The 13,923-nt window shown below is 43.3% G+C and overlaps 1 protein-coding gene and 2 pseudogenes across 1 annotated transcript; 2 read left to right on the forward strand and 1 right to left on the reverse strand.

Moving 5' to 3' along the window:
- Positions 1–2,206: 2,206 nt before the first annotated feature.
- On the forward strand, positions 2,207–4,268 carry LOC125554421 (annotated as a pseudogene).
- Positions 4,269–8,884: 4,616 nt separating this feature from the next.
- Positions 8,885–10,812, forward strand: LOC125554422 (tropinone reductase homolog At2g29290-like). The gene is made up of 5 exons (XM_048717984.1): positions 8,885–8,970; positions 9,088–9,295; positions 9,492–9,717; positions 9,883–9,998; positions 10,637–10,812. The coding sequence occupies exons 1-5, from the start codon at positions 8,885–8,887 to the stop codon at positions 10,799–10,801; spliced, it is 801 nt and encodes a 266-aa protein (XP_048573941.1). The 3' UTR covers positions 10,802–10,812.
- A 1,771-nt stretch (positions 10,813–12,583) lies between these two features.
- Positions 12,584–13,815, reverse strand: LOC125554423 (annotated as a pseudogene).
- Between the last annotated feature and the right edge of the window lie 108 nt (positions 13,816–13,923).

Raw genomic sequence — 13,923 nt, forward strand, 5'->3', positions numbered from 1 at the left:
GTGGTTTGCTGCGATGATGGTGATGTTGGTGGCTACAGAGATGAGATGAAAATGGTGGCGGCTTGGGTTGGAGAATGGCTTATGGTTTGTGGGTGATGGTTTTCGACAATGCTCCCTCATGATTCTGATGTTTACCACTTTATAAAAGTTGTTGGGATGGATGCCACGGAGCTGCTGGCACATGGTACGACCACTGGTACGAGTGGGCACGCTCATACCAGACACTGTCGTCTACTCAGGATCACTTGTTGCGCCTCCAGTTTTCTTCATTTCTTCTTCATTTTGCTTGTTCCCTTTTAAATGATGATTTTTCCATGTATGACCTCTTTTCTGTGAAAACAAAATAAAGAGAAGATTTCATAATCTCTCACATTCATTAGTTAGAGTAATTTTCTTAGTTTTTCTAAGATGGTCCAGTTTAAACAACGATTTGATGAGTGTAAAAATATCACTCATGACCCGATGGTGAAGGACGGCTTGATCAAGTAATAGGGGAGCGATGCCAGGTTCAGTGATGCTCTGACTACCAATTGTTAACAACCACGATCTAAATCTCTTCTCTTGTTAACATATTAGTTCCAGAGTACATATTCAACAGGAGGAAGCAGGAATTCTTGGGGAGGGGAAAAGAACAAAGGAGGTAGGTGGCCCCACAAGACTAAATGCCAGTACATGCTTGGATAAAAACACCCATCTTTCTGTACGAAAGACACAACTAGAGCAACTTGATATTAAGTATGATACCCTAAAACACACACACACACACACACGATGTGCTCCTCTTATCGGACCGAGTCACACCCACGTTGTCTTGTAGTCTTTGGGTTGGGCTTCCGGGGCCACACGTCGATTGCCTAAGCGGTGGGCTCCACTTATCTGTCGCCTCCTTGCTGGCTGGTGGGTAGTTGATGTCAACCTCTGGTGCACGGGGTTGCTGACGTTCTCTCAGGGTCGATGATTTAGCAGTTTCGACGGGGGAGCTCTCGGTGCGTCAGTGGTCATCTCTAACCATGTGCCTCCACAACTTCCGACTACTTTGATTACTCCAGCAACCTCGCCATGAGTAACAATGAGGATGCTAGAAAGAGAGTTGCCGCTGTCACATCAGCCAACCTTCCCGATGGGATGGGATGAACTGTAGAAGTGCATGCGCTACCCAATGCAACCAAAAGATCGATTTGATGGAAGAGACTAAGCAATACATTTATACGCCAACACTTCTACTCATGTGTAGCTCCCTCGGGCCTAAACCTAGACCGAAAGTGGGCTACAATTTAATTGCGACAGCTAGGTCTTGAACTCAAGAGCTCTTGACTCTGATACCATGTAAGAAGGGAATAAAGAGGAATTGGTGGAATCAGTGTTTATTGTTTGAGCCTCATGGACATATATATAGGAGTACAATGACCAGCTTGAAGTAAAAAAAAGGTAAGATATAAGATTCTATGCTATCCAATCTTTCCTAATAACCATAATACTCAACATGAACTATTAGTCTTTTTTTAACACAGTACAGATGCAAGCGCTTATATAAACGCGCATACACTCACCCCACTGAAAGTGTATCGCCGGAAATCCTGAAATAAATCCAGAATAAATGCGAGCATCAGGATTTGAACCCTGGTGGGCTGGGATACCACTGTCCACCTAACCATCCCAACCACAGGTTGGTTCGCAACTATTAGTCTTTTTACTGTTCATGCATTCGCACTACGTGTGAAACACATAGATATGTACTTATGCCTTGTGTCTAGTACACATTCGTATAACTAGTTCGCAACATGAGATTAATACTGCTAGTACTACTGGCATCATAATAATCTGGATTAATTCATTGGAAAATTTGCTACTTATTCCAACACTGGAATCATATACGATGATCATAGGGTAAGCGGTACCCATCGGTACGGGAGCTGCGTCATCATATGATTAGAGAATCAGACTACATGGTTGGTTACAGGGACTGGATAACCAAGAAGCAAAACAATCAAAAAAAGCCAATCAAGATCAAACCTTATCTACAACCTGCCGCGTTATGTACAGAACACGTAGAGAGGATAACACCACGTTTAACACCCTGAAACTGAAACGGTCAATGGTCAAGATCTATCTTTATCAAACGGCTCATTTAACTTGCTGTGTTTTAATTTGTGGGGTGCCTCCATGTCTTGGGCCGGCTATAAAGGAACTCACATACGTGTAGCACAATACCAAGTTTTGCCAACAACCAATAGACATTTCTCTCATCGGAGCGAGCGGCAGAGAGAGAGGGGGGGAGATGGCAGTGGCTGGCTGTAGTAGCAGGGAGGAGAGGTGGAGCCTGGCAGGCACCACGGCGCTCGTCACCGGCGGCAGCAAAGGAATAGGGTATATTTATCCACACAAGCTCTTGCTCTTAGTTCTACGATCGCAGCTAGTAACTTAGTATTGTATTTATATGTGTACGCCATCCGTCATCTCAATTCGTCCTCGACTAGACATGCCATCGTGGAGGAGCTTGCTGGGTTTGGGGCGAGGGTGCACACCTGCTCCCGGAACGCGGCGGAGCTGGAGGAGTGCCGCCGGCGGTGGGAGGAGAAGAACCTGCGGGTCACCGTCTCTGTCTGTGATGTCTCCGTGCGCGCCCAGAGGGAGAAGCTTATGAAGCTTATGGTGTGCGGGTCCGACAAACTTTCGACGGCAAGCTCGACATACTAGTAAGTTGTGCCAACACCCAATACTCAGCTTTGATTGAGCATCAACCAAGTGAAGGATTTTAATAGTTGCTAGCTTTGTATATGTAATGCAGGTGAACAATGCAGGGCAATTTTGGTTCAAGCCCGCTGCTGAATGTACGGCGGAGGACTTCTCGAATCTGATGACCACCAATTTGGAGGCGAGCTTCCATCTAAGTCAACTTGCACGCCCTCTTCTCATACACGCTTCTATTGCTGGAGGAGGGAGCATCATCAACGTGTCCATTGGAGGCTCAATTGCCTTCGCAGGCTCCACCGTTTATGCTATCACAAAAGGTACCTACATATTTCCGGACGGAGAAAGTAGTATATATAATATGCATCTAAGCTAGGAAAGTACTCCTTCTGTCCCAAAATATAAGAACGCTTTTAACACTACATTAATTTAAAAAACGTTCTTATATTATGAGACGGAGGGAGTAGTATATATAATGGAATTTAAATTTTTTACATGCTACAAGTTACAGTTTGATTGAAATGGAGTCTTAACTATGTTTTCTATTACTCCTTTATCATCCAAAAAATCAAAATCAGTCCACCGTATCTATTAATGTCGAAAGTTTATCTCATACCTAGCTAAAATTATGTGGGATCCGTCTCTCTCTCTCTCTCTCTCTCTCTCTCTCTCCATGGTTATCTTTCTCCTTTATTATGTAGGCGCGTTGAGCCAGCTTACAAGGAATTTGGCCACCGAGTGGGCCCCTAACAAGATTCGTGTGAATGGTGTCGCCCCAGGATTTGTCACAACTGATATGATTAAAGATGTAAGTAATCGGCTAGCATACTTCCTTCCCGTTTAAATAAAAGCACATGAATTTTAAACCGGATTTGGTAGGTATTTATGAAATAAATAAGTTCACTTCACATGGGGAGGCAAAAGATTCCAACATTTCAAATCATGTGTAAAATATTTAAATCTTAATTGATTGAAGCAAGCACTAGTGCATTTTTCGCTATGATATGAGATTGAGAGACTGTCAGACTTATACTCAATCACAAATTCATGGCCAAAGTTTTGGAAGGGCATAGCTTGATCTGTTTGCCGGTTTCTTTATCCAAGAAATTATCAACTTTTACTTTCGCATGCTACACTGCAAGCAAGTTTTCATATATTTTTTTCAAACTAAATGTGGATAACAAGTGGTTGTTTTTGATTGATAGGTAGATCCAGAGTACATGAAGCAAGAGAACTCAAAGACCCCGTTGGGACGGAGTGGCAAGCCAGTGGAGATCGCCTCGGCAGTGTCATTTTTGTGTATGCCGGCAGCTTCTTACATCACCGGCCAAGTCATTTGCATTGATGGTGGTCGAACCATTAGTTCTTAGCCATCAATAGCTTCATCGCCGCTAAATAATTTCATCATTACTTGGGTGAATAATTGTATAAGTGAACAAAAGTTAGTCTTCAGGTTTCAGGCCAGTACCATAGTTTCTGAGTGACATTGGTATGTATCCTTGCACGCAAAACCCCACTTGTATAAACAATATTCATATTGTTGACATCGTGAATATGAAATTTATTCCTATTTGTCAGATTGATGTGCACTGGAGCTGACTTTGAATCAGTACAATACGAAATATGTTCTTATTCGTCAGACTGATGTGCACTGGAGCTGACTTTGAATCAGTATGCACACACGAACTCTCAGTACATATATAGCTTAGTGGTCCTAAACAAAGTGTTCGGTTGGTATCATTTCATCAGTTGATTTGACATATAGGGTGCTATGGGAAGTTGAGACGTGACAAGTGACATGTATTTTTTGGAAGTCCAGATAATACAACATTACCCTAAGTTACAGCAGGGATGGATGGAACATTATTTTCAGTGTTGGACTACTAGTGGAGGTCAAGACACTAGCTAACAGCTGTTGTAGATTTCTCAATGATGTACTAGACTAGATTATGTAGATATTTGATCAAACTTAGCAAGTGCCTCTGGCTTGGTCCATCTTTTTTGATGACAAGGTTTATGTTTACTATTCACTACTACTTGTAAATAAGTTTGTTAGACATTGGGATTAGGTGAGAGAAAAAGAACTTGTCAAACTCCTAATTTTGGTACCCTTTTTTTTGTGAGACTATATTTGGTACTTAATTAGCTAATTGGGGCAACATCTTGTACAGAGTTAATCAACCGGAACACAATACAAGTGTTCAACAGAGATCATCATCAACTATCCATAATGCAAACACACTTAAGTCTTAGTAGGAGTATTACCGAAAGCAATCAATCTACTGAAAAAAGAAAAACATGATGTATGCAGCAAGTGGCAACTGAGATCACTCCTTTTGTGGGTGGACCTGCTTGAGCTTCTATTAATTTGTAATCTTCTTATCTTCCAGGACAAGGAACAGTCTTCAGTCCTTTGGTACGACATTCTCCCAGCAAGCTAAGCCAGTCAGCCGTTGTCATCATCCTAACCGTACCAAATGAAAATCACGTGTGAGCTTCGCAAGCCAGAAACAGTCATGGATAAAAGTGATGTGCTCTCCTAACAATTGAGTATGATTAGATGTTGGTCCTTTTCCTTGATTTCTCCATCAATGCAAAAAGAAACATCTAGTCCATCACGTCCAAGAAGGTAATTGAGGGATGGTTTGGATTGGCAGCTTCTTCGTGAAAGAATGTATTCATTACTTGCTTCATTTTTTTTCTGAATCATGCAGGAGAGCTGCCTTTGTGCGTTATTGTGCATCAGTTTTGTGCTTAATTATTCGTCATCATATTCTTCCCATAATGAAATCTGATAAAGAGTAGAGCGCATATATACAGCAAGATGTCATGAAACCAACTTTGACGTGCTTGTTTGTTTCATGTGTTGGGTGTGTCATATTTTCCATATACGCATTGCATATATTTTTAATACATGTAAAACAGTTTTAAGATACACCCTAAAATTTTCTAAATCATGATGAATATTTTTCAAATATGTGTTAAATATTTTTATATACACGTTGAACATTTATTGAATACACATAATATATATATATATAATGCATGAAAAAAATTTTTATTACTTCTGAACATTTCTAAATTTCACAAAAAATTTCTTTGAATGGCACAAAAAAAAACTTTAAACTTGTGCAAGCAAATTGTTTACACTGTATAAACATTTTTTAAATGCGTGAACATTTTTTTGAATGGCACAAACAGTTTTTTTGAATGTAAAAAGATTTTTTATACTGCAAAAACATTTTTATAATAGGTGGTGGACATTTAAAAAATCCTTGTGTATATCTTTATTCTAGAGCATTTTTGGAATATAAAAAGTCTACCATTGGAAAAAAAAATCTTGGAGTAGGTTGGACAACTACTGGCTTCCGTTGTGGCGAGGGGTGTTGCGTCTCGCAGGAGGTGAGGCAAAGTCACACCCTGTACAACAGGACTTAACAAAAAACACGTGTATTGCGTTTATGAGAGGCAAAGCCCAAAGCTATAAGTTGGACGCGCTTACGAGAGACCCCACTGCTTGATGCCAAGATTTGAGTCCCAAAAATGCCAAGGATGCGGGAGCAACTAGGTAGAAGGTACCTTGTGGATGGGTTTTCCAGGGGTCACTAGGAAGTGTGACGAGAGCGTTTCCATTGCCATCATGTGTTGTGCGATGGACGCTTCCTCCACTGGGATTTTTGTTTGGTTTTTTGGGTTCTTTTTATTCTCATTTTCAAGTTTTTTCTACTTTTTTTAATTTTTTCCTTTTTTTGGTTTTGTTTTGTTTCTGTGTGCATCCGCATGAAGTGGGTGTGCTTCACATGAAAGCACGGGTATGCTTGACCCACCATGGGAAGTGCCAATTAGTTTACTTGGGAAGCATAGTTGTGCTCCAGTGGGGAGCACAATTGTGTTTCACCCCCACGGGAGCACAAGTTAGTTTCACTTGGGAGCACGAGTTGATACAATTTAAAAGCACATGTTAGTCCATTATCAATTTTTGCCTGAAAAAATGTTTATCAAAATCTATCAACATGGGATTTAGTTTTGAAAGTCTCGACGCGATGAATGGAATGGTGAAAACGGTGTGTAATTTGGATGACGGCTCACGAAATATTTCATTTAATAAAAGTAGATCTAAAAAAACACAAACAAACCAACCCATCCCTCCGGCGTGTGGCACAAAAATCCCAATTAAACTCTCTGATTGCGATAAATGAAGCACATCTGGTGTGTCACTCGTCGCCACCGGATGAGATTAAAACGACTCTTGCAAGGGGTACCCCATCAATTAGTGATTTCGCAAGGATGCGCACACTGCGCCGAGAAATGGACCAAGCCCATGTCAGAGTTCAACCCCATTGTCAACAATTTTCTTTGGGTTTTTTTGTGTTTTTCCAAATTTCGAGTTCATTTTTTATTTCTTGTGATTTTCAGTTTTTTTTCTCATTCATATTTTCCTTTTTTTATTTCTTCTATTCCTTTTCCTTCCTTTTCTCAACTTTTTTTACCTTTTCTCATTTATGTTTATGTTCTTTTAGTTTATTTTGGATTAAACATATTTCATATTATATGAATATATATCCACATGTGCATGAATATTTTTTTAATATCTATGATATGTTTAATACATATTTAATTCTTTGAGGATAGGAATATTTTCAAATATGCGATGAACATTTTATTGGGCACATATGAGCATATCTGTACATATGTGAACTTCAAAAAACAGGGAACTTACTCTAAAAAGATACATGAACTTTAAATAAATTAAATTTCTATTTTAGTATGGGCCCATTTTTTTATAATGTTGAACATTTTATGTCACAATTCCGAACATATATATGTGTAGCATATGCGAAATATTCTTCATTTTCCTCATAATAGCTTATACCTTTTTTAATACTGACTTTTGAAAATATTTCCTTCAACCTATTAAACAGTTTTTTTCTAAAATTTAAGGAATCAAAAGTTAATGGGCCATTGTTTGGCTGCCCATATAAAGAGCATGGTGTCAAATAGGAGGACTCCTTTGGGGAGTCTGGTAGGTCAACTCACAATGTAAGTGACGATGAAGATGATATCTAGTATACCATCACTCCGAATCAAATCATTCAGAAGTTGTATCCGAACAAAGCCCCCCCCCCCCCCCCCCCCCCACCCCCCCCCCCCCCCCCCCCCCACCCCCCCCCCCCCCCCCCCCCCACACACACAGGGATCAGCGTGAGTGTGTGTGTGTGCACGCGGGGGGGGGGGGGGAGGAGTGTGTGTGTGTGTGTGAGGGGGGGGGGGTGTGAAAAACATAGATAAACTAAAAGTGACCCTCATATCTCTGATGGATAGAGTCGGTGTGAGGCACCCAAGGACAAAAGTAAAATTTCATATATGCACCATGGAAGGGACATCGACGTAACACTATGGTGCGCCCAAACGTCCGGATGGATGAATAGACCTTTTCTGAGCGATTGCTTAGAGCTTCTTTTTTTGCAAGAGTGATCGCTTAGAGGTTTGCCTCCAAGAGTGTTGATGATGTAGATGAAAGGCACGGTCATTGGAATTGGCGACCGCGCATCCTTCCATGGCCCGATGAGGGGGGATTCCAGTTGTTGATCACGATCGAGAGCGATGATGTCATGAGCTCCTTTGGGGCCTCGATAAAGCTTGGAAACATTGCCCATGACAAGATCGAGCACGTGGAGAATGAGATTATTTGATAGTATCACACACCACAGAAGCCTGTGTATGCCTTCCTCGTTGCCGGCCCTAAAAATAGGTTAGGCTTGATGCCCTTGAAAATTCCAAACCGACCAAGTCACTATGATAATGGTCTCCATCTTTCACTGTTGGTTCGTCACTCCCCGTAAATATATAGTTAATGGTGTCGCCTGCAGAGCTGGTTCCTCATTCGGCGTATATACAATGTTATCACCTGCAAATTAAGTAGGCGTAGCGGCATGTCACAATAGCGGCGGCCGGTCGTATCGTTGGCCAGAAGCGGTGAAGCATATTCATCCTCGGGATGCACGAAGCGGCCATGTCATGTGTGCCTGCCTTCTCCAGCTTGTGGAGACGTTGACAGCTTAATTTGTTGAGTTCTTGTGCGTGCCTTGGGTTCCTGTCCTAGCTATAAAATGGATCTAGCTAGCTGTCCGTGGCAACAACCAACAGACAATTCACTCATTTGAGCGAGCGACAGAGCTAGGGGCCGGACGAGATGGCTGCTGACTGCGGGAGCAGGGAGGAAATGTGGAGCCTGGCCGGCGCCACCGCGCTCGTCACCGGCGGCAGCAAAGGGATAGGGTATATCATATGTTCACAGTTCACACATGCCTCTCTTCTGCTCTTCATTCTACAAACGCAGTTAGTAGTCTTCTTTACACGTTACTACGGCCCTCATCTTAAGTTGTCCTCGAATAGATATGCCATCGTGGAGGAGCTTGTTAGGTTTGGGGCGAGGGTGCACACCTGCTCCCGGAACGCGGCGGAGCTGGAGGAGTGCCGCCGGCGGTGGGAGGAGAAGAACCTCCAGGTCACTGTCTCAGTCTGTGATGTGTCCATAGGTGCCGACAGGGAGAAGCTTATGGAAACGGTCCGACAAACCTTCGACTCCAAGCTCGACATACTAGTAAGTTACGCTCTATATATGGAAGTTAAACATGCCATGTACTCACTCCGTCCCATAATATAAGATCGTTTTGCAAGCTAAAACAGCTTGCAAAACGATCTTATATTGTGGGATTGAGGAAGTAAGTTATATGTTTGACGCCTCAACGCAACGTTATGATGAGTTAGTAAAATCTCCCTTCATCCAAATAACATAGGTGAACAATGCGGCACAATTGTTCTACAAGCCCACTGTTGGATGTACAGCGGAGGAATACTCGAACCTGATGACCACCAACTTGGAGTCAACCTTCCATCTCAGCCAACTCGCACACCCTCTTCTCCTACACGCTTCTATTGCAGGAGGCGGCAGCATCATCAACATGTCCTCTATTGGAGGCTCAATCGGCTTTGCAGGCTACACAATTTATGCTACCACAAAAGGTATCTACATGTGCACTTCATTGCCAAAATATACAATAATGACATTTGTTTCTATCATCCAAACAAAAGTGCGTTCATCGTTTTATGAATTTTAGAATATTATTTGGTACCTAAAATTAAGTGGAATTTTTTTTCCGATGGTTGTATTTCTCCTTTACTATTTAGGTGCAATACACCAGCTTACGAGGAGTTTGGCCACCGAGTGGGGCCCCGACAAGATTCGTGTGAATGCCATCGCCCCAGGTTTTATCACAACCGATATGATTAAAGATGTAAGTAGCGCCTAGCATGCATTTTCCTTGTTTAAACAACAATATGTGAAATTTAAACCATATTTCATATATACTTTATGAGATAATAAGTCACTTTATATTGGGAAGGAAAATTATAATATTCCAAACGATCTATTATTTGCACCAAAATAGCCATCTCTTAATAGACCGAAGCAAGTGCTAGCGCTGTTTTCACTATGATACAAGATTAAGAGCTTGTCGGATCGATATTCCAATCACTAGTTCATGGACAAAAAATCTGTATAGCATAGCTTGTTCCTTGTTTAAACAACAATATATGACATTTAAACCATATTTCATAGATATTTTATGAGATAATAAGTCCCTTTATATTGGGAAGGAAAATTGTAATATTCCAAACGATGTATTATTTGCACCAAAATAGCCATCTCTTAATAGACCGAAATAGCCATATTCCTAGCGCTGTTTTCACTATGATACAAGATTAAGAGCTTGTCGGGTCGATATTCCAGTCACTAGTTCATGGACAAAAAATCTGTATAGCATAGCCTGTTCTCTAGTCTCTCCAACCAAGAAATTAGAAGCCTTTTTTTTCTCAAACTGCTAGCAATTTTCACGTTTTTTAAATTAAATGTGGATGACAATTGGTTATTGTCGATTCATAGATTGATACCGAGTTTATGAAGCAAGAGCACTTGAAGACCCCGTTGGGACGGAGCGGCAAGCCCGTGGAGATCGCCACAGCAGTGTCATTCCTATGCATGCCGGCAGCTTCTTTTATCACCGGCCAAGTCATTTGCATCGATGGTGGTCGAACTATTAGTTCTTAACTATCAATTCCACTGAAGACCGCTTCATAAGCTCTTGATTTCTTGGAAAATATATGCGTAGGAGAGTGGAGCAATAAATAAACAAAAACTAAGTAAATTATGCCAACTAACAAGTGGCATCATTGTGGATACCTTGGCACATTTCACGGAACAGCGTACGTATGAATGTGCAATTTGGGCCTCATGTTTACTGAATATATGAGTCATGCTGGTTTTGATATGAAGATGGATGGAGGACTACTATTCAGTTAGAGTTGTAGAATAGACTATTATAAGCTTGTTAAGATGAGAGCATCCTTCGCTTGAAAACTTGAAAGGGTCATAATATTCTAATGAGCAATTCGACCACCCAATATTTTTTTCGTGCCCGAATTGAACCACCCAATGCACGGGCAGCATATACCACACGCCAAAGGTTGATCCTTAGCTTAAAGCCCCTTCAAAAGGATTTATGCTTGCTCTGTGAATGTCTCACTAGAAGATATAATGTCCTGGAATTGAGTTTTAACATCTTTTAGGTGTTTACGACATTCATCATTAATTTATTTACCTGTTCAATTTCTAACGAATCAAGTTATCCTTTTTCCGCTATAAATAGTTGTTATCTGCTCTTCCCCTGGGACAGGATTGCCTGGGATTATTTAAGCAATTCCCTTAATTGTCGACCCATTGCCAATTGACTATGTCTTGTTTATCGAGAGCAGAGGTGAATTGTGCAAAGTCTTGTAACTCTTGTGAATCGAGCTAGTTTCAATTATGATTTGCGGCTGCTTGTTTCAGGGCTTTAATTTGAGCCGCGGATCCTCAACGAAAACATAAATGGAATCTAAGCATAGTTTCTTATCAATGTTATTTTCAGCAAAGCCAACGGTTTACTAGAAAGTAAATGGCAAATAAATGGCGTCCGCAAGTCCCGTTTAGTTAGCTTTAACTATCGTTCGCAAAAAAAAAACTATCTCCATAGTTTATTTCCTCTAAAAATAAATAAATTATTGAACTATTAGATCATAAGCGGGTTTAGAAGGGATTAAATGGGACCTGGTTTACATCCCTACGGTTTAGCAAGTCATATGGGGTCTTAGCACGACGACTTCCCGACTATCTACTACAATAAGGTCTGCCCGGTTTTGATGATGGAGGGGCGATGACAACGGTGTGCCTTCGGCTCGCTCCAATGCTTGTAGTCGTCGTTAGATGGTCTATGGGTCTGAATGTATTTTTTTTACTTCTAGCGTTTTTTGTACTACCTTAACAGTTGATGAATAGACTGAAAGTTTCCTGGCAAAAAAGAAAATGTTGCACATACGCAAGAGCATATCAACTGGAATCTGGCCCTTCCCTAGGGAAGTAGGCATGTCATTTGACATGCGGTAGCCTGCAAAGTTCGGCCAGAATGGAGCCCCTGAGATTGATACATGTGAGGTTGAGGACGGAGAGAAAAAGAAAAGTTACCAGCATGAGGTGCGACAGATCCAACGAGATGTCTGTCCTGCAAAGTTGGAGCAGCTACGCGTTGCCTGCTCCGGCTGCACGAGACACCGATCTATCGGCAGAAAGACGTGCCGGTGGTCCAGTTGGCAGCAAGGACTCCCAAGAGGATCGGTGAGCCAACAGCGCGGCGAGGTGGATGTCACAGCCGTTGCCATTGGTCGGACGGGAAGAAGAAGCCGAGAAGGCCGATAGTAGTATTAGTATGGAGACGGGAAGAAGAAACATGAACTCAAATTGGCAATTATTTTCTGAAATACAGCAAGAACAAAGCTAGAGGCTGCCTGCCACATCTCAGTCGCACACCTCCGACACGAAGGACAGCTTCCCCCGGGGGACGTCGAACGTGAACCGCGTGTTCACCTGCTGCGCGGCGCCAATCACCGTCCGGCGGTACCCACGGCCCGCGACCATGAACCGTGCATTCATGCCATGCACCTCAAACAGCCGATCGGACGTGAACCACAGCTCGGCGCCGCCCTCAAAGTGAAACGCCATGTTGGGGAGCTGCTCTTTCACCGATTTGTACATCCGGTCAAACCAAAGCGGGCCGCCCGGTGGCCCCTTCACCGGGTCCGACCCTAGCTCCTTCATGCGCGCCACCAATGCTTTTTCCACGACAAGGTATATCGGCTCCGCGAAATGCGTGATGGTCTCCGCTGGGTTGATGCTGCAGCTGTGGCCGACAAAGACGCGCTTGTCGATCTTGAGACGCTTGTACCCTAGGGTGATGCCGACGAGGTTGAGGTGGTAGCCCGAGACGCCGGGATGTATGACGAGGTTGGTCGTATGGGCATGCGGTGGAGGGCTTGGGACGTCCGCGCCGAGCAAGAGGGAGCCATGGGGATTGTGCACGGTAGGCATGGGGAGGCAGTAGGAGAACCTCCCGCCGGCGTGCCCACCAAGTTGTGTCAGGAGCGAGAGCGGCAGGTGGCTCAAGGAGAGCACCCCACCAAGGGTGTTGTCATTGTGGAACCCGGTGGACGAGTGTGCGCAACCAAACACAACACGAGGAATAGACTCCCTGATCGCGCCCGATCGGCCGGTGCGGAGGTGGAAGGTGTCGCGCGAGAGGTACCCGGTGACCGAAGAGAAGTGGAAGGAGCAGCCGTGAGCCGTCTTCCGGTAGGGTGTGGTGCAAACAGGATCGTTGTTGTGGACGCCGTGGAATGTGGGCGACGCGCTTGGTGAGAAGACGTTGCCGACCTGTGGCGGCGACGGGTGGCACGGCTCGCACATCACCCACGATGTGCTGATTTCGGTGTCGAGGCCGAGGACCTTCAGCCTAGTGCCTTCCCCGGTGCCGAGCGACACAAACACGCCGTAAGCATACCGGGCCGATGTTGAAATCGGCAGAAGCAGGTCCTCGGTGGTGTAGGCCGAGCCATTGCTGGCATGCCCGTCGGGGACCGCCCGACTAAGGGCGACTAGCTGGAAGCTTAGGCCCGTCGTGTTGCTCGGATTCGCCCGATGGCAAAGCTCAGGAAGAAAACTGGGAGAACAAGTGTTGAGAGTAATTTGAACATGGTTGCTTATTTGTGTGCTTCTTATTCCTCGATGGATCTGGCACCCTTTTATATTGGATGTTCTTGTATAGACTTTCTTCTTGGATGCCACTTCATTAAATGGGACAA

Source organism: Triticum urartu, chromosome 4 (genome assembly GCF_003073215.2).
Source record: "Triticum urartu cultivar G1812 chromosome 4, Tu2.1, whole genome shotgun sequence".
Taxonomy (NCBI): domain Eukaryota; kingdom Viridiplantae; phylum Streptophyta; class Magnoliopsida; order Poales; family Poaceae; genus Triticum; species Triticum urartu.

Excerpts from the sequence above, each read along its gene's own strand:
- LOC125554422 (XM_048717984.1), top strand. The coding sequence starts at position 8,885 with ATGGCTGCTGACTGCGGGAGCAGGGAGGAAATGTGGAGCCTGGCCGGC. Across the intron at positions 8,971-9,087 it reads GGCGGCAGCAAAGGGATAGG|ATATGCCATCGTGGAGGAGC; the intron begins GTATATCATATG and ends GTCCTCGAATAG. Across the intron at positions 9,718-9,882 it reads AATTTATGCTACCACAAAAG|GTGCAATACACCAGCTTACG; the intron begins GTATCTACATGT and ends TTTACTATTTAG.